The sequence below is a fragment of the Phocoena sinus genome, chromosome 1, assembly GCF_008692025.1.
Source record: "Phocoena sinus isolate mPhoSin1 chromosome 1, mPhoSin1.pri, whole genome shotgun sequence".
NCBI lineage: Eukaryota > Metazoa > Chordata > Mammalia > Artiodactyla > Phocoenidae > Phocoena > Phocoena sinus.
The window spans coordinates 46127877-46146495 of record NC_045763.1 but is presented as its reverse complement, the minus strand read 5'-3'; the positions used below and the strand labels follow the sequence as shown (position 1 = coordinate 46146495).

General features: G+C 50.0%; 2 protein-coding genes across 2 annotated transcripts in view; one reads left to right on the top strand and one right to left on the bottom strand.

The window, feature by feature from the left end:
• Window positions 1-3891: 3891 nt before the first annotated feature.
• FAM151A (family with sequence similarity 151 member A) lies at window positions 3892-18069 on the top strand. The gene is made up of 9 exons (XM_032603588.1): window positions 3892-3926; window positions 4911-5087; window positions 6574-6720; window positions 12213-12365; window positions 13354-13513; window positions 14952-15176; window positions 15923-16062; window positions 16821-16964; window positions 17325-18069. The coding sequence occupies exons 2-9, from the start codon at window positions 4973-4975 to the stop codon at window positions 17996-17998; spliced, it is 1758 nt and encodes a 585-aa protein (XP_032459479.1). The 5' UTR covers window positions 3892-3926; window positions 4911-4972; the 3' UTR covers window positions 17999-18069.
• The window catches only part of ACOT11 (acyl-CoA thioesterase 11), a 108347-nt gene continuing 106724 nt past the window's right edge, over window positions 16997-18619 (bottom strand). Inside the window, exon 18 of the mRNA XM_032638745.1 lies at window positions 16997-18293. Coding sequence (XP_032494636.1) covers window positions 18138-18293 — 156 coding nt within the window. The 3' untranslated portion in view covers window positions 16997-18137. The remainder of the gene's footprint in view (window positions 18294-18619) is intronic.

Here is an 18619-nt window from a genome sequence, read left to right as displayed (position 1 = left end):
TTTGTTCTAGTTCTGTAAAAAATGCCATTGGTAATTTGATAGGGAGTGCATTGATTCTGTAGATTGCTTTGGGTAGTATAGTCATTTTCACAATGTTGACTCTTCCAATCCAAGAACATGGTATATCTCTCCATCTGTTTGGATCATCTTTAATTTCTTTCATCAGTGTCTTATACTTTTCTGCATACAGGTCTCTTGTCTCCCTAGGTAGGTTTATTCCTAGGTATTTTAGTCTTTTTGTTGCAATGGTAAATGGGAGTGTTTCCTTAATTTCTCTTTCAGATTTTTCATCATTAGTGTATTGAAATGCAAGAGATCTCTGTGCATTAATTTTGTATCCTGCAACTTTGCCAAATTCATTGATTAGCTGTAGTAGTTTACTGGTGGCATCTTTAAGATTCTCTATGTATAGTATCATGTCATCTACAAACAGTGACAGTTTTACTTCTTCTTTTCCAATTTGTATTCCTTTTATTTCTTTTTCTTCTCTGATTGCCGTGGCTAGGACTTCCAACACTATGTTGAATAATAGTGGTGAGAGTGGACATCCTTGTCTTGTTCCTGATCTTAGAGGAAATGCTTTCTTTTTTTCATCATTGAGAATGATGTTTGCTGTGGGTTTGTCATATATGGCCTTTATTATGTTGAGGTAGGTTCCCTCTATGCCCAATTTCTGGAGAGTTTTTATCATAAATGTATGTTGAATTCTGTCAAAAGCTTTTTCTGCATCTACTGAGATGATCATATGGTTTTTATTCTTCAAGTTGTTAATATGGTGTATCACATTGATTGATTTGTGTATATTGAAGAATCCTTGCATCCTATGGATAAATCCACCTTGATCATGGTGTATGATCCATTTAATGTGTTGCTGGATTCTGTTTGCTAGTATTTTGTTGAGGATTTTTGCATCTATGTTCATCAGTGATACTGCTCTGTAATTTTCTTTTTTTGTAGTATCTTTGTCTGGTTTTGGAATCAGGGTAATGGTGGCCTCAAAGAATGAGTTTCAGAGTGTTCCTTCCTCTGCAATTTTTTGGAAGAGTTTGAGAAGGACAGGTGTTAGCTCTTCTCTAAATGTTTGATAGAATTCACCTGCGAAGCCATCTGGTCCTGGACTTTTGTTTGTTGAAAGATTTTTAATCACAGTTTCAATTTCATTACTTGTGAGTGGTCTGTCCATATTTTCTATTTCTTCCTGGTTCAGTCTTGGAAGGTTATACCTTTCTAAGAATTTGTCCATTTCTTCCAGGTTGTCTATTTTATTGGCATAGAGTTGCTTGTAGTAGTCTCTTAGGACGCTTTGTAGTTCTGTGGTGTCTGTCATAACTTCTTCTTTTACATTTCTAATTTTATTGATTTGAGTCCTCTCCCTCTTTTTCTTGATGAGTCTGGATAATGGTTTATCAATTTTGTTTATCTTCTCGAAGTATCAGCTTTTAGTTTTATTGATCTTTGCTATTGTTTTCTTTGTTTCTATTTCATTTATTTCTGCTCTGATCTTTATGATTTCTTTCCTTCTACTAACTTTGGGTTTTGTTTGTTCTTCTTTCTCTAGTTCCTTTAGGTGTAAAGTTAGATTGTTTATTTGAGATTTTTCTTGTTTCTTGAGGTAGGCTTGTATTGCTATAAACTACCCTCTTAGAGCTGCTTTTGCTGCATCCCATAGGTTTTGGATTGTTGTGTTTTCGTTGTAATTTGCCTCTAGGTATTTTGTGATTTCCTCTTTGTTTTCTTCAGTGATCTTCTGGTTATTTAGTAACATACTGTTTAGCCTCCATGTGTTTGTGATTTTACGTTTTTTTCCCTGTAATTGATTTCTAATCTCATACCATTGTGGTCAGAAAAGATGCTTGATATGATTTCAATTTTCTTAAATTTACTGAGGCTTGACTTTGTGACCCAAGATGTGATCTATCCCAGAGAATGTTCCATGTGCACTTGAGAAGAAAGTGTAATCTGCTGGTTTTGGATGGCATGTCCTATAGATATCTATTAAATCTATCTGGTCTATTGTGTCATTTAAAGCTTGTGTTTCCTTAGTAATTTTCTGTTTGGATGATCTGTCCATTGGTGTAAGTGAGGTGTTAAAATTCCCCCACTATTACTGTGTTGCTGTCGATTTCCTCTTTTATAGCTGTTAGCAGTTGCCTTATGTATTGAGGTGCTCCTATGTTGGGTGCATATATATTTGTAATTGTTATATCTTCTTCTTGGATTGATCCCTTGATCATTACGTAGTATCCTTCCTTGTCTCTTGTAACATTCTTTATTTTAAAGTCTATTTTATCTGATATGAGTATTGCTACTCCAGCTTTCTTTTGATTTCCATTTGCATGGAATATCTTTTTCTGTCCCATCACTTTCAGTCTGTATGTGTCCCTAGGTCTGAAGTGGGTCTCTTGTAGACAGCATATAGATGGATCTTGTTTTTATATCCATTCAGCGAGCCTGGGTCTTTTGGTTGAAACATTTAATCCATTCACATTTAAGGTAATTATCTACATGTATGTTCCTATTACCATTTTCTTAATTGTTATGGCTTTGTTTTTGCAGGTCCTTTTCTTCTCTTGTGTTTCCCACTTAGAGAAGTTCCTTTAGCATTTGTTGTAGAGCAGGTTTGGTGGTGTTGAATTCCCTTAGCTTTTGCTTCTCTGTAAAGCTTTTGATTTCTCCATCTTATCTGAATGAGAGATCCTTGCCAGGTAGAGTAATCTTGGTTGTAATTTCTTCCCCTTCATCACTTTAAATATATCATGCCACTCCCTTCTGGCTTGTAGAGTTTCTGCTGAGAAATCAGCGGTTAACCTTATGGGAGTTCCCTTGTATGTTATTTGTCATTTTTCCCTTGCTGCTTTTAATAATTTTTCTTTGTCTTTAATTTTTGTCAATTTGATTACTATGTGTCTCAGTTTGTTTCTCCTTGGGTTTATCCTGCCTGGGACTCTCTGCACTTCCTGGACTTGGGTGGCTATTTCCTTTCCCATGTTAGGGAAGTTTTCAACTATAATCTCTTCAAATATTTTCTCAGGTCCTTTCTCTCTCTCTTCTCCTTCTGGGACCTCTATAATGCGAATGTTGGTGCATTTAATGTTGTCCCAGAGGCCTCTTAGGATGTCTTCATTTTTTTTCATTCTTTTTTCTTTATTTTGTTCCATGACAGTGAATTCCACCATTCTGTCTTCCAGGTCACTTATCCGTTCTACTGCCTCAGTTATTCTGCTATTGATTCCTTCCAGTGTATTTTTCATTTCAGTTATTGTATTGTTCACCACTGTTTGTTTGTTCTTTAATTCTTCTAGGTGTTTATTCTTTAATTCTTCTAGGTCTTTGTTAAACATTTCTTGCATCTTCTCAATCTATGCCTCCATTCTTTTTCCAAGGTCCTGGATCATCTTCACTAACATTATTCTGAATTCTCTTTCTGGAAGGTTGCCTATCTACACTTCATTTAGTTGTTTTTCTGGGGCTTTATCTTGTTCTTTCATCTGGTACAAAGTCCTCTGCCTTTTCATTTTGTCTATCTTTCTGTGAATGTGGTTTTTGTTCCATAGGCTGCAGGATTGTAGTTCTTGCTTCTGCTTTCTGCCCTCTGGTGGATGAGGCTACCTAAGAGGCTTGTGCAAATTTCCTAATGGGAGGGGCTGGTGGTGGGTAGAGCTGGGTGTTGCTCTGGTGGGCAGAGCTCAGTAAAACTTTAATCCACTTTTCTGCTGATGGGTGGGGCTAGGTTCCCTCCCTGTTGGTTGTTTGGCCTGAGGCAACCCAACACTGGAGCCTACCTGGCTCTTTGGTGGGGCTAATGGTGGACTCCAGGAGGGCTCACGCCAAGGAGTACTTCCCAGAACTTCTGCTGCCAGTGTCCTTGTCCCCACTGTGAGCCACAGCCACACCTGCCTCAGCAGGAGACCCTCCAACAGTAGCAGGTAGGTCTGGTTCAGTCTCCTATGGAGTCACTGCTCCTTCCCCTGGGTCCCAGTGTGCACACTACTTTGTGTGTGCCCTCCAAGAGTGGAGTCTCTGTTTCCCCCCGTCCTGTTGATTTGCAATCAAATCCTGCTAGCCTTCATAGTCTGATTCTCTAGGAATTCCTCCTCCCGTTGCTGGACCCCCAGGTTGGGAAGCCTGATGTGGGGCTCAGAACCTTCACTCCAGTGGGTGGACTTCTGTGGTATCAGTGTTCTCCAGTTTGTGAGTCAGACACACAGCGGTTATGGGATTTGATTTTATTGTGATTGTGCCCCTCCTACCATCTCATTGTGGCTTCTCCTTTGTCTTTGGATGTGGGGTATCTTTTTTGGTGAGTTCCAGGGTCTTCCTGTTGATGATTGTTCAGCAGTTAGTTGTGATTCCGGTGCTCTCATAAGAGGGAGTGAGCGCTTGTCCTTCTACTCTGTCACCTTCCCCCCTGCCCTCCAGGCCTACCACTCTCAATCTCAGGTAGATAATCTACTGGGATAGAAGGAAAATTCATATTCCTCAGGCAGATCTAATCTGTCCTTGTCTCCCACCCTTTCCTGACCTTTGTGACTCCCTGGGGCAGGGCAGAAAGAGGGAAGAACCATCTAGGTGTCTCCTTTTATGCAGGGGCAGAAAACCTCCAGGTCTTCAGGAAAGCAAAGTCAAGCTGGATCTAGATACCTGGTCCCCCAACTCCCAGGCAGGGGCAGACAGGCAGCAGGTGGGGCTCAGTCTAACATCTTCTGCTGACTCTTAATGTGCTCAAAGGTCATTTTGAAGGTGGCAGGATTTTCTGCTTGACCCGTTAAGATCCTGGGAGAGAGAGAGGAGGAGGAGGAGGAGGGCGGGAAGGTAGGAGGGACTTTGGGAACTGTCTTCTAGGACATTTTCCTGGCCCGCCAGGGGACAACTAGGTGCTACTAAGGCTCCTGCCTCCCATCCGATCCTAGCTCTGAGAGCCTCAGGAGACTGCACCGCGAGGAGTGTGGGGCATTTCCCAGAGAGGGTCATCATGGCCTACAAGAAGGGGTGCTCGAAGTGGGCCCTTGTCAGCAGTGCCAGTGTGGCTCTGGTGTTCACCATCGGGATGATCCTGTGCTTCTTGCTGCAGCAGGGCATCCTGCCAGGTAGGAGCTTCCCAGTCATGCCATCTGGTCGGCTTCCCCCATCCCTCACTCCTTGCCCCCAGAAGGTTCTGTCCCCATTGACAGCCCTGATGGCCTCTTCTCCCCTCCCTACCAAGACTCTCCTCCATCCACAGCTCTACCTGCCCCTCCCATCACCAACCCCACCAAGACTTGATTCCCAACAGACAGTCCCATTAACTTTCCCTTCCTTCTTTACCAGGCTTCAGTTACCTGAGGACCAATGAACCTTGGTCTTCAGTCCAGACCTCCTTCTGTGCCCCCAGATGAACATTCCTTCTTGGAGGGTCACGCAGGCATCTCATATTCAGCTGACTGAGCTAAACTTTCCCTCTCCCTTCTGTGCCATCTCCTGGTGAAGGGTCCTCCATCCACATGGGGACCTGGGAGCAGCCTCCTCTCTTCCTCCTGCCTCATGCCTGTATCTTCAGTTCTGTGCCTCGAGGCTCTTCCTTCCCATCCTCTACCCTCCATCCCTGCCCACCATGACCTCTCAAGCCTCTGTCTCCTGCTGGACCCCTGCAGCAGCCCTCCCCCTCCCACACAGTCTCCACTGCCAGCCTGCTCACACCAGCCCATGCTCGGTCTGCCACCAAGGAGATCTTTCCTTTTCTTTTTTTAATTTTTATTTATTTATTTATTTTTGACTGTGTTGGGTCTAAATTGCTACGCATGGGCTGTCTCTAGTGGCGAACAGGGGTTACTCTTCATTGCAGTGTATGGGCTTTTCATTGCAGTGTATGGGCTTCTCATTGCAGTGGCTTCTCTTGCTGCGGAGCACAGGCTCTAGGCACACAGGCTTCAGTAGTTGCAGCACGTGGGCTCAGCAGTTGCGGCACGTGGCTCAGCAGTTGTGGCACGCGGGCTTTGTTGCTCCATGGCATGTTGGATCTTCCTGGATCAGGGCTCGAACCCGTGTCCCCTGCATTGGCAGGCAGATTCTTAACCACTGTGTAAGGAGATCTTTCTAAACATAAACCTAGTTTGCTGTCTCCAGCACACACCCAACTCCTTTGCTGGCGCCCAAAGCCATTTACAACTGGATCACAGCCCTCTTCCAATCTTGCCCTATTCCATTTCTCTGCATTCTGTACCAGGCCAATGGCCATTCCTTTAGGCAACCATATATATCCTACGGTCAAACCTTTGCTTATACTGTTCTCTCTGTCTGAAATAACCTAGTCCCCTATTTTGGTCAAAGTTACACACCCATCCTTCTAGGTCTCCCTTAAATGTTCCCTTATCAGTGAACTTCCCAACATCTGCAGGCTGGTTCAGAGCATCATTGTGCCCAGGACCCCATGTATTTCTCCCTCTCCCAGCTCTGATGAATCTGGGGTCCACTGTCTCTGCTAGATGGTGTGCTAGATACTCCCTGGGGCCCAAGGAGGGTTAGTAGGATGTACGGATGAGAGTCTTGGTCTGAGGCAAGAACTGATGTTGACAGTTCCCTTCGCCTTGATTGCAGGCTGTGAGCAGGATGCGGTCTGCCGCTCCGACGCGGACATGCTGGACTACCTGCTGAGCCTGGGTCAGATCAGCCAACACGACGGCCTTCTGGTCACCTGGTACCATGCTGCCAACAGCCAGAAGGAGATGAGGGCTGCCCTCAGCAGTAAGTCCAGTTGCCAGAACTGGGGCAGGCCGGGGCAGAGGTGGAGGCAATGGAGGGAGAGCAGAGGTGGGGCTAAGACAGCACTACCTATGAGGTGGCATTAGGATGGGTATCGCCACATTCTTGCCATCCTCCACTTGAGAAAGTGGGGGCTCAGGGGTTAAGTGACTGGCTCAGGTTGTGCAGAGATGTCTGGTTCCAAGGTCACATCCTGCCCTTCCTCCCAGGCCTTGTCAGGAGACAGCTTCCCTGCTAAGGAGGCCTTTGTCCTCAAAGTCTAAAGAGCCAGAAGATGTTTGAGTGCCAGCGCTACCAAAAACGAGCTGTGGAAGCCTGAGCAAGTTGTATAACTCCTGAGCCTCTGATTCAGAATGATTACGGCAGCCAGTGGGCAACCACTCCCTGTGGGGACACACACTCACATTCCACGTGGGTCTCCTGGGACTACCAGCAGCCTGTTTTGTGGGTGCCATTCGACAGGAGAAAAATGGAGGCTCAGAAAAGTTAGGTAACTTACCTAACTTCACTAAGGTCACACTGTTTGAAAGTGGCTAAGCCAGCATTGGAGCACCCAGTGGTCAGCTCCCACGCTCTAAACCACTGCATTACGCCTGGCCCTCTTCAAAAGGGAAGATCTCACTCTTCCAGGGCTATGGGGAAGCTCGTTAGATCGTGTTCATGTATGTGCTTGTAAACTCTAAGGCAGTGACTATTCCAGATGAAAGGAAGGGTCCCCAGATTCGAGCGTGCTTCAGAAAACACATTGCTAGCCCCACCCCTGGAATTTCAGATTCAGTGGTTCTGGGGTGGGGCCTGAGAATTTGCATTTCTGTTAAGTTCCCAGGTGACATTGATGTTGCTGGCCCCAGGATCACACTTTGAGAACCACTGCTCAACCAAAATCCCTCAAGTTTAGGAAAGTGAGATCCAGAGGGTCTTGTCCAAGGTCACACAGTAGGTCTGAAGCAGAGCAAGACCTAGGCGCCAGGCCTCTGGCTCTTACTCCAGCAGAGTCACCAGCAGAGAGCCTGGGAATGAGCATCTGGGAAAGGTTTGCTGAATGAATGAATGAGTCCTTAGGGAGACTTCCTGGAGGAGGCAGGCTTGGTGGTCAGCAGAGGAGAGGCCACCACAGGCTGGGTGGAGCCAGTTTGCTGCTGCTTCAGGATCGGGAGGCTAATGGCCAGACTTGGGTGATAAGAGGCCAGAGAACTCCCTGGCAAGAGGGAGGGCTCTTATCTGGCAGATAAGGCCTGAGGGAAAGCAAAGAGGATCTGCCAGCCCCAGGCTCATCCCAGGTCAGCCCTGGGGCAGCAGGTAAGGGATCAGGCCCCACCAAGTTGGGACCTTGGCCAAGAAGAAAGCTAAGGGCCCCAACCAGGCAGTGCCCAACAGCATGGAGCGTGCAGAGGCACCCCTTAGCATAGCTGCAGGGGTGCAGAGGACCCCAGGCCCAGTCTTCTCCCTGAGGGTCCTGCTAGGTCCCTGGGGTAGGTCTCTGGGAGGAGGGTGGCTCCACAACTGAGGTGGGGACCCTCGGGGGGAGCCAATGGTAGGCCAGGGTTAGGCCGGTGAAGTCACCTTGAACGTGACTGGACACCCATGTGGAGGGGAGGGGCCACAGCAAAGGCCTAGAAGGCAGACAGACTGGGTTCAAATTCTACCTTTTATCATTTACCAGAGGAGTGATTTGGGGCAGGTGACTTCACCCATCTGCAGCTCAGTTTTTCCCTCTGCAAAACGTGGGCTGGTAGGGTGACCATATCATTTATCATCCAAACCAGGGCACTTTTGATAGTGAAAGAGGTCATTATTAATAATTATGCTGAAACAACAGGAATACACCAGACTATCCCTGGCAAATGGGGACATGTGCTCACCCTAGTTAAGTGAGCTACTCCACGTAAATGATAATTAATACTTAGTGAATGCCTAACAAAGGATATTTTATTATTTACTTCTAGTAAACAAGGGGACAGGGAGCACAGAGAGGTCCATCAACCTGCCCAAGATCACACAGCTTGCAGGTGTTAGAGCTGGGACTGGAAGCTAGCAGCCTTGGGTTCAGGATCTGTACGCTCAGCCACAGCGCTCTCCTGCCGGACGTGATGCATAGAGCTCCTGGCATGTGGGGGAGGGGAAGGAGGGTCTGGTAAGTTCCTGTGGGTTCCCTCTGGAGAGCATCACTCCTTCCCACCTGACTGCACCCCTGAGGACCAGGACTCTTACTGTGGCTGCAGAAACCTGATCCTTTCCTCATCTCCTGTTACTTCACACCCCCAACCAAGCGAGTTGGCCCCCCAGATTCAGCATCTGGAAGGCACACAACAGGTGTAAATGACAAGGGAGAAGACTTCGGGAGGAAGCTGGATCCAGGTGGCGATCGCAAGGAGGCAAGTTAGGTCCATCAGTCTTTAGTCCACTTCACTGAGCGTTTGCTGGGCGCCTACTCTGCACCCAGCTCAGGAGGAGGTTTAGAAATGAGTGAGATGTGGCCCTGTGTTCAAGGGGCTCACAGTGTCTCAAGGAAGGCAGCTGGTGAAAGTCAAGCAAGGCAGCAGCATCGGAGGTTCACCGGGCCTCAGAGACCTGGGTTCCAGCCCTGGATCCCGCCCAGCGTGCCCCCACCCTCCCCAGACCGGAACTGGCTCCCGTTAGATGGGGAAGAAGACCCCTCAGTATCCATTCTCTTTTTTTTAAGCAGTTTTTTTTTTCTTTTTTTTTTTTTGCGGTACGCTGGCCTCTCACTGTTGTGGCCTCTCCCGTTGCGGAGCACAGGCTCCAGACGCGCAGGCTCAGCGGCCATGGCTCACGGGCCCAGCCGCTCCGCGGCATGTGGGATCTTCCCGGACCGGGGCACGAACCCGTGTCCCCTGCATCGGCAGGCGGACTCTCAACCACTGCGCCACCAGGGAAGGCCAGTATTTTTTTCTTGAACTACCCTCTTATCTGCCCAGCTGCCCCCTCGGGCCTGGCTTCTCTGGGCCTTGATGGGCCCCAAACTCTTTGGACCCCTCTCTCTGCATTCCCAGGTAACCGAAAGTTAAGAAAAGAAAGTGCTTTGTGTTCAAGCCATAAAAATAAAGGCTACCTTCATATAGCCCTTCACAGTTTACAACATGCCTTTATGTCCATGTCCTGTAGTCACGGTCCAGGGAGGCTCATCCCCATCTTGCCAGTGAGGACTCCAGGAAGTCCAGAGCTCTGGGCAGGAGGTATAATATGAGGATGAAGTGGGACAATGCAAAGTGCCTGGCTCAGTGCTGGGGACAGCCTGGCACTCAGCTTCCTCCCCCTCCTGGAAATCCAAACACCTAGATTTTAAAGAAATCTGCAAAAATTCTCTGCAACTTTGGGCAAGCGCTATCACCTTTCTGAGCCTGTGCTGGTTGACCTTAACTTTTCTATCACCCATTCATTCAGTCTTTTATCATCCAACAAACATTTTTGAAGCTCCTTTTTTAGGCCTATTATTGTCTTGGCACTGGAAATCCAAGTGATGGGCAACACAGACCCGGACCCTGCTCCCTGACACTTAACACTCAGGAAAGCTTGTGCTAAATGAGTGATTACATGGGGGCTGAGCACTCAGAGGAGAAGCTGGCAACCTAACTTAGACTGGATGTGTGGTTTAGGGATGGCCTCCTTGATATTTTAAGCCAACACCCACGGATGAGCTGGAGGTGGCCTAGTAAAGCTGCGGAGGGAAGTGTTGCCAAGACAACAGCCATGTGTAAGAGCCCAGAGAAGGGAAGACAAGATATTTGAGCATCGATACTCAAAGTGTGGGCCACGGACCGGCAGCATGGGCATCACGGGGGAGATTGTTAGACATCTTGGGCCCCACCCCAGACCTACTGAGCAGAACTTGCATTTTAACAGTTCCTGGGTGATTTGTGTACACATTAATGTTGGAGAAACAGGAGTGGCTGGAAGCTAGAGATTGAGGGAGAGAGGGACTCGAGATGAGATGGGAAAGGCCTGGTCATGCAGGACCTCACAGACTATGGTAAGGCATTTAGCTTGGACTCTTAGGACAACGGGCAGGGACGTTTTGATTTTTTAACAGGAGTGACACGATCAGGTACGTGTTTGGAATACTCACTCTAGTGGCCGTGTGCAGAATGGACTTGGAGGGGAGCAGAGCTCAAGTCACGAGGCTGCGAGTGTCAAACACAAGAGGCCCTCTGATGCCAACTGTCTGTGATGGGGCAGGAGCTGAGAGCGACCCGCCTGCCCTCCACTCCATTCCTTAGACAGAGACCCTGGCCGGCTATTCTGGCCTACTTCTCACTGAAAGGCCTCAGCTCCCTCCTGGACTGAACTCTCGGAGCAGGCGTCACACAGCCGCCTGATGGAGTTAACTGTGTGCATTTAAAAGATAAAAATAACGATGCTGGGCTTCCCTGGTGGCGCAGTGGTTGAGAGTCTGCCTGCCGATGCAGGGGACACGGGTTCGAGCCCTGGTCTGGGAGGATCCCACATGCCGCGGAGCAACTAAGCCCCGTGAGCCATAATTACTGAGCTTGCGCGTCTGGAGCCTGTGCTCTGCAACAAGAGAGCCCACGATAGTAAGAGGCCCACGCACCGCGATGAAGAGTGGCCCCCGCTTGCCACAACTAGAGAAAGCCCTCGCACAGAAATGAAGACCCAACACAGCCATAAATAAATAAAATTAAAAAAAAAAAATAAAAAAAAATAAACGATGCTCAGTGCTGTAAGTGTGCCGGAGATGGGCCAGCTTACGTATTTCTGGCAGGAACATGAGTCAGAAGAATTCTTCTAGACAGTAATTTGTTAGTATGGGCCTTAAAAACACCCTGCATGGCCCTGACTCAAATTCCTTGTCAGGATAAAAAATAATCAGAAAATCAGAATAAAACATGCATCATTATTTGTTAGTAGCAAAAATTTAGAAACTACTAGGATGTCTCAGGAATGGGAGAGTGGCTAACTAAAGCAGGGTGAGTGCCCTCAATCGGGTTTTTGCAGCTTTTTTTTTTTTAATGAAACATAGAAAAGATTGTAAAAAATGTGTCACTATTGAAAGAAAAAGATTAAAATTATAAATGCAGAGTATTCCCAACTGTGTAAAAACTATAAATAGATAAAAGTGGAAGAAAATACATCAAAAAATGAACTATGATGGAAATGCTTTCCTCAAGTCAGGATAAAAAATAATCAGAAAATCAGAATAAAATATGCATCATTATTTGTTAGTAGCAAAAATTTAGAAATGTCGGCGAATATTTCTTTCTGCTTTTCTGTACTTTCCAAATGTTCTATAATAAATGTGTAATACTTTGATGATGAGAAAAATTGCTTTAAAAAAGGAAATGATCTGGGAATTCCCTGGCGGTCCAGTGGTTAGGACACGGCCTTCTCACTGCCGGGGCCCAGGTTCTATCCCTGGTCGGGGAACTAGGATCCCACAAGTTGTGCAGCAAAAAAAAAAAGGAACCAATCAAGATGGAGTTTGTCCTCTTGCACAGGTGACGCTGTGGCCCTGGAGGCAGATGTCACGGTAGAAGGGCTCGGCACAGTCAATGAGACAGGGGTCCCCATCATGGCGCACCCCCCAGCCATCTACAGTGACAACACCCTACAGCAGTGGCTGGAGGCCGTGCTGGCTTCTTCCCAGAAGGGTAAGGACCTCTCTCAGCCCCTCCCCAGCTGCCCAGCCCTCTGGTCCTCAGGCCGCATGTGCAGAGGTCCTTCCACTAGGAAGCTAGTCCAGTGCTCGTCAGGAGTTGCTCGTTGCCTTGGCTTTCCAGCCCACCGCTCTAGAGGCCTGGGCTCGGGGAAGATCAGTGAGACGAGGGATAAAAAAGTGCAGGGTAAGCTGCAAAGGACCAAACATGTTTGGGCCCTGAATCCATGGAACTGGATATAACATGCTCAAAAGCCAAATTCCACCTTCCCCTCCCATGTCTCTTTGCCAGTTATAGTCAGAATCCAGCATCACCCTAATGTCTCTCCCTCATCCTCCACGTCCGCTCAGCTGCTGCACCTGCCAATTCTAACCCTGAAGCCCACCCCCTGATCTAGTCCCAGTCACATCGTCTTTCTCCTGGACCTCCTTCCTCACTGGCTTCCTGCTTCCAAACTCAGCCCCTACCTGAGTGAGCTTTCCAAAATGCCAGTTGTCGCGTCACTCCCCTGCTTTAACCCTCCATGGCTCCCCATTGTCCTCAGGACAAAGTGTGATCTCCTTGGCCTGTCTTGCAACATCCTGCTCTAACTTCTCAGCCTCATCTCCTGCTGTTCAGGCTCAGGTGGCTTAGGACCCTCTGAGCCTGCCTGTCCAAGAATCACAGTCCCTTTTCATCCGACGCTTGACAACCCCTGAACCTGCCCCAAGTCCCAAGCCCTTACCCGTCATCTGCTTCCTCCCCTTGGTGATGGGGGACGGGAGCTCATTCCTACAGAGGCAAGTCCTTTCTCTCCAGGTTAGCTCTGCCTGTTTGAAAACCCTTCTTCACACCCAGCGAGAATCTGGTCCCTGTCTTCCCTCCCTGCCCCCAACACACATACCATACCTGCTCTCTCTGTCCCAGGAAGTCATGTCTTCTGTTTCCTTCTTCCTTGAGCACGAGGGACCAGTTCCCCAAGCCCTTGGCCCTCTCCCCACAGGCATCAAACTAGACTTCAAGAGCATCAAGGCCGTGGGCCCCTCCCTGGACCTCCTGCGGCGGCTGACCGAGGAGGGGAGAGTTCGGAGGCCTGTGTGGATCAATGCCGACATCCTGAGGGGCCCCAACATGGCCATCCCGATAGAAGTCAATGCTACACAGTGAGTGTTCGCTTCTCTGCCCCAGCTGTGTCCAATCCTCTTCCGTCAACATCTGGCACAGTAGGTGCTCAGGGGACCTTTGCTGAGTTTGCTTCCAGCCACACCATGCAGTCTGACCTCTGAGCCTTCACACGTGCTATTCCCTCTGCCTTGAATGCCTTTCCCCCATTTCCTGATGAACCTTTGCCCAGTCATTACCTGTCCCAGAAACTTCCCTGACATCCAAGGCCACTGAGGGCCTTCACTCACACTTTCTCCTAACAGTCCTGATTTCGTTGGACTATCACCGTTGGATTACAGGTTTGTCACCCTTACTACAGTGATTATTCCTGGAGGGCAAACAGGGCCTGGTCCAGTGACAAGGGCAACACTTGGCCTGCTAGAAAAGTCTAAAGCACTGACTCCTTCCTTAGCCCCCCATGAAATCCCAGCACTGCCACCAACCGCCCTCATGTAACACCAGCTTCGTGGTGTGCTCCAGTTTACAAAGGGCCACTTAAAAGGAGAGCATACATCTGAGTTGATCTTCACGTAGCAATGCCAGGTGAGGAGCCTTTTTTCTCACCATTTTGCAGATGAGAAAGCTGACAATAATTGAGGCACAATCTGTTGCATGTTTATTATGTGTCACAGGCACTGTTTTAAGTACTCTAGTTGTAGAATACCACTTAACTCTTACTTGAGAATGAGGTAGGTAATATTATTTTCATTTTATTAATAAAGGAAATATCTCACTGAAGTTAAATGACTTGCCTAAATCTAGTAATTGGCAGAGGAAAGATTCAAAACCAGGCCTATCTGACTCTAACCTCCATGCTCTTTACCGTTCATCCATCCATCCATCCATCTTTCCAGGCAGTCAGCCAACAATCCATCCGTCCAATATTTATCACGATTCTCAAACTGAGGTGCATTTGGAAAGCAGCAGTTTGAAAATGTAGTCAGTGGCCCAAGATAAATAATGGTTCACCTTCTTGGAGTGAAGAAAATTACTCAATAATTTGGGGAGAGGGAGAGGGTAACATTATTTGCCTATTAAAATTTGCATCAAGGCAAAATCTGAATGAAATTTTTAAATAAAATATGAAAGTTCAGAGACTCTCACAGCTGGGAGAACTCACATCCCACACCTGGGGCTTTAGATCCCCCCGTCCATGTGGGTATGTTTACGAAGGCCTGTCCTGCCTGAAAGGATGCCATCTTTGAGAATCAAAGGGGCTGGGTGAGCTGCCCAAGATCACAGAATCAGGACCCAAACCCAGACCTCCCCAACACCAAAGTCCATGCCCTACTGTGGGACTTTGAGCAAGCCATTTCTGTTCTTTAGGACTGTGCCCTTATATCATAGATGCAAGATATCCTGCCTCTTAGCACTGTGATGGGAACCTGGGAGATGAGGAAGGGGCTCTAAAAGACCAGCATCTCTGATTCTCTGCAGGTTCCTGGCCTTGGTCCAGGAGAAGTATTCTAAGGCAACCCTGTCTCCAGGCTGGACCACCCTCTACCTGCCCCTGTTCCCAAACGGGACATATACCCGAGCCATGGTAGAGAAGATGCAGGGGCTGGTGGAAGGACTGCCACAGAAGGTCACCTTCCCTGTGCGGGCTGTCATGGTACGGGCTGCCTGGCCCCACTTCAGCTGGCTGCTGGGCCAATCTGAGAGGTGAGGACTCCCAGGCCCCTGCCACAGCTCCCACTCCCTCCAAACCCGCTCCCAGGCACTGATGCCCCTAGAAGATCCCAGAGGCTCATGGCTAGAAGGGTCTTATTGATCACCTGGTCCAACCTCTGCGGGTGCTCACATGCTCTACAATGTCCCTGCTTTCTGCTTGTATGCCTCCAGTAATGGGGAGCTCACTATCATCTGAGGCAGCCCGTCCATTGACAGACAACTCTCTGCCCGTTGGAAAGTGTCTACACTGAGACACAATTTGCCTCCCACAGCTTCCTCCCATGGAAGCCAGCTGTTCCCTGGGGCTACACAGATTGCACCTACAGCCTCTGCCCCAAGATAGCTCTGTAGGGATTGAGGAAGCCCCATCCCCACCCCTGCACTCTGTCCCCAGCTGCCCCACCTTCCTCAGCCTTTCCCCACTGGAGGCCGCCCCCTTCCCCTCTTCATACCTGACCTCTAGCCCCACCCCCTGAGCCCGTCTCTTCTGTCCTTGTCTCCTTCCTAAGACAGGACCCAGAAATAGACACTCCAAGTGAGGAGGCAGGGCAGTCCATCACCCCGCTTCTCAGCCTCTACTCTCAGTCATCGTTCCCGAGGCCTCTGTGGCTTCTTCTGCCCCCAGGAAGCAGGGTAGTGTTCCCCCCCTGCCCAGCTCGGGTCCAACTCTGAGCACAGGAGTGGGGCTGAGGGCTGCTGGGCCCAGGCAGGCACTGAGCTGGCTCTCTGGACCCCAGGTACAGCCTGACGCTGTGGCAGGCCACCTCAGACCCCGTGTCAGTGGACGATCTCCTCTACGTCCGGGACAACACCGCCACCCACCAAGTCTACTATGACCTCTTCGAGCCTCTCCTGTCCCAGTTCAAGCAGCTCGCCAGTAGGGAGGGGTCTGGGCAGTGTGGGAAAGGGCAGTGGGGCTGGATTCTGCACAGGGCAGCACTTGGTAGACACGGCAGCAGAGTTAGGTGGGATGGGGCACTGGAAGGGGAAAATCCTAGGAGGGATGGGGGAAGGGATCGTTTTAAGCGTCAGTTGTATGCCAGACCCCAGCACAGTATGCTAAGCTTTATAGATCTGTGAAGCAGGGATTCCATTTTACAGATAGGGAAACTGAGATCCAGAACAGTTAGGTAATTTATACAAAGTCATTCAGCTTGAACGTGGCACAGCTCCTACTGGAACCAGCACATTCCAAACCCCATATGCTTCCCCTTGTAATACAGTTCCTCTAAGGTTTCCTCTAGCATTTCAGAGAATGGCCCCTCCACTGTACCTGCTGATCAGTGATGCAGACACTACCTTGTCCAAACATCCACGCCCCTGACTCCAAACCTAGGACAGCCTGCAGTTAGGCCATCTCAAAGGGGACCCATCAGACCCAACACTCCTGCCTTGGGAGCCATCTTGGTGAGGGGGAGGAATACCAGCTTTGGGGCCAGATGGACCTGGCTCCATCAGGTTCCAATCCCAGCAACCCTGCCTACTGGCTGTAGGACCTTGGGCAAATCACCTGTAATCTAGAAAACAGGGAATTACAGCTCCCAGGAAGCTTGCTGTGAGGCTTAGAGAGGATGCGCGGTGCACAGAAGGGCTCTGTGACCAGCGGCCTCTTCATCCTGGCAATTTGCCCCACAGTGAACGCCTCACGGAAGCAAAGCTATTACACGGGAGGCAGCCTGATCCCCTTTCTCCAACTCCCTGGGGATGAGGGGCTGAGCGTGGAGTGGCTGGTTCCTGACATCCAGGGCAACAGGAGCACAGCGACAATGCGACTCCCAGGTAAGGTCCACCTGCAGCCCCTGTGCTCCTAGTTCAACCACAAGTTTCCTACACTTGGGGAAGCTGCCTCAGATCTCCGTTACCATAGCAACACAGCTGCAAGGTAGGGAGTACAGCGCTGTCAAAAGTGCAGGGCTCCGGGCCTTCAGCACCTGTGAGCCCTCAGTCACATCACGCTGCAAGAGAGGCGGGCATGGGCCCCAGGGCTGAGCCACAGGCAAGGGCCCAGAGCCGAGCTAGCAACTCATTGTATCATTCTGATGAGCCCCGGGCACATTCATAAGGCAGCCCTTCCACCTGGAACCCAGCTCTGATCGACAGATCCCATTGCCCCGCTGCTGCCTCCATTGCCTCTTCCAGACAGAGAAGGCATGATCCTGCTGGAAGCTGGCCTCCTGGAGCCTGCAGCTGGGGACCCCGTGCCCATCGTACGTGCCCCAGATGGCCGTGTCCTGACACTGGAGTTCTGCCTGCTGCAGCTGGCCACGCGCACCGGACGCTGGGGCATCCATGTGCACATAGCAGAGCCCACGGCCCTCCGGCCATCCCTGGCCACACTGGCCACCCTCTCCACCCTTGGCCACCTGCCTAGGCCTGTGTGGGTCGGGGCCACAATCTCCCACGGGAGTTTTGTGGTCCCTGGCTACGTGACTGGCAGGGAGTTGCTTACAGCTGTGGCCGAGGTTTTCCCCCATGTGACAGTGGCACCAGGCTGGCCCGAGGAAGTGCTGAGCAGTGGCTACAGGGAACAGCTGCTCACAGATATGCTGGAGCTGTGCTGGGGCCTCTGGCAACCCGTGTCCTTCCAGCTTCAGGCTGGGCCGCTGGGCCAGAGCACGGCTGGAGTCGTGGCCCGGCTGTTGGCAGCCTCCCCCCGGGCCACTGTCACAGTGGAACACAGCCCTGGCTGGGGCAGCTATGCATCTGTGCGGGCAGTGCTGCTGGCAGCCAGGGCCGTGGAGAGGACCCGAGTCTACTACAGGCTACCCCAGAGTTCCTACCAAGACTTGCTGGCGGATGTTGGCAGAAAGTGACCACCCAGGGGTGCTGGGCTGGTGGAGCCACGGGGGTGGCAGGAAGGAATAAATGTCTCTGCCTCCCTCGGTGCCCTGCGTGTGTGTCCTCAGGGCAGCATGGAGCGGGAGCTGGGCGTGAGGTGGCCACTGAAGATGCCTAGAGGGTCTGGAGGCTGGGGGCCAGATCGTGCCGGTTGTCCAAGAGGAACTGCTCACAAGCCTTGAAGGTGGTGTAGAACTCAGACGAGAGGCCAGTCACATTGGTGGTCACGTACTTGAGAAAGCCTGGGGTGGCCTGGTTATAGTAGGACACCTGCAGGATGGGAAGCCACACTCAGGGAGGCTGGGCAGTGGGAGGGGTGGGAGCTGAGTGGACATGAGGCGGGCGGGAGGCAGCCTTGTCGCCTGCTAGGAAGGCAGCAAATACCAGTCAGCACTTGCGGCCTTAGAAGACTGCGTGACTGGCGGGTGTGACCTCCTCCACCCCTCACCCCCACCCCGGGTGCTGACAACCCTGGCTTCCCTCTGTCACCACACACTACTGTCATCACATGTCTCCCCTGTCAGCTGGGGGGCCCTGGAGGACGAGGGCTGGGTCTCCAGAGCCCAGCTCGGAATCCCTTTTAAATGAAGGTGCTC

Excerpts from the sequence above, each read along its gene's own strand:
- FAM151A (XM_032603588.1), top strand. The coding sequence starts at position 4,973 with ATGGCCTACAAGAAGGGGTGCTCGAAGTGGGCCCTTGTCAGCAGTGCC. Across the intron at positions 5,088-6,573 it reads GCAGCAGGGCATCCTGCCAG|GCTGTGAGCAGGATGCGGTC; the intron begins GTAGGAGCTTCC and ends CCTTGATTGCAG. Across the intron at positions 15,177-15,922 it reads CTGCTGGGCCAATCTGAGAG|GTACAGCCTGACGCTGTGGC; the intron begins GTGAGGACTCCC and ends TCTGGACCCCAG.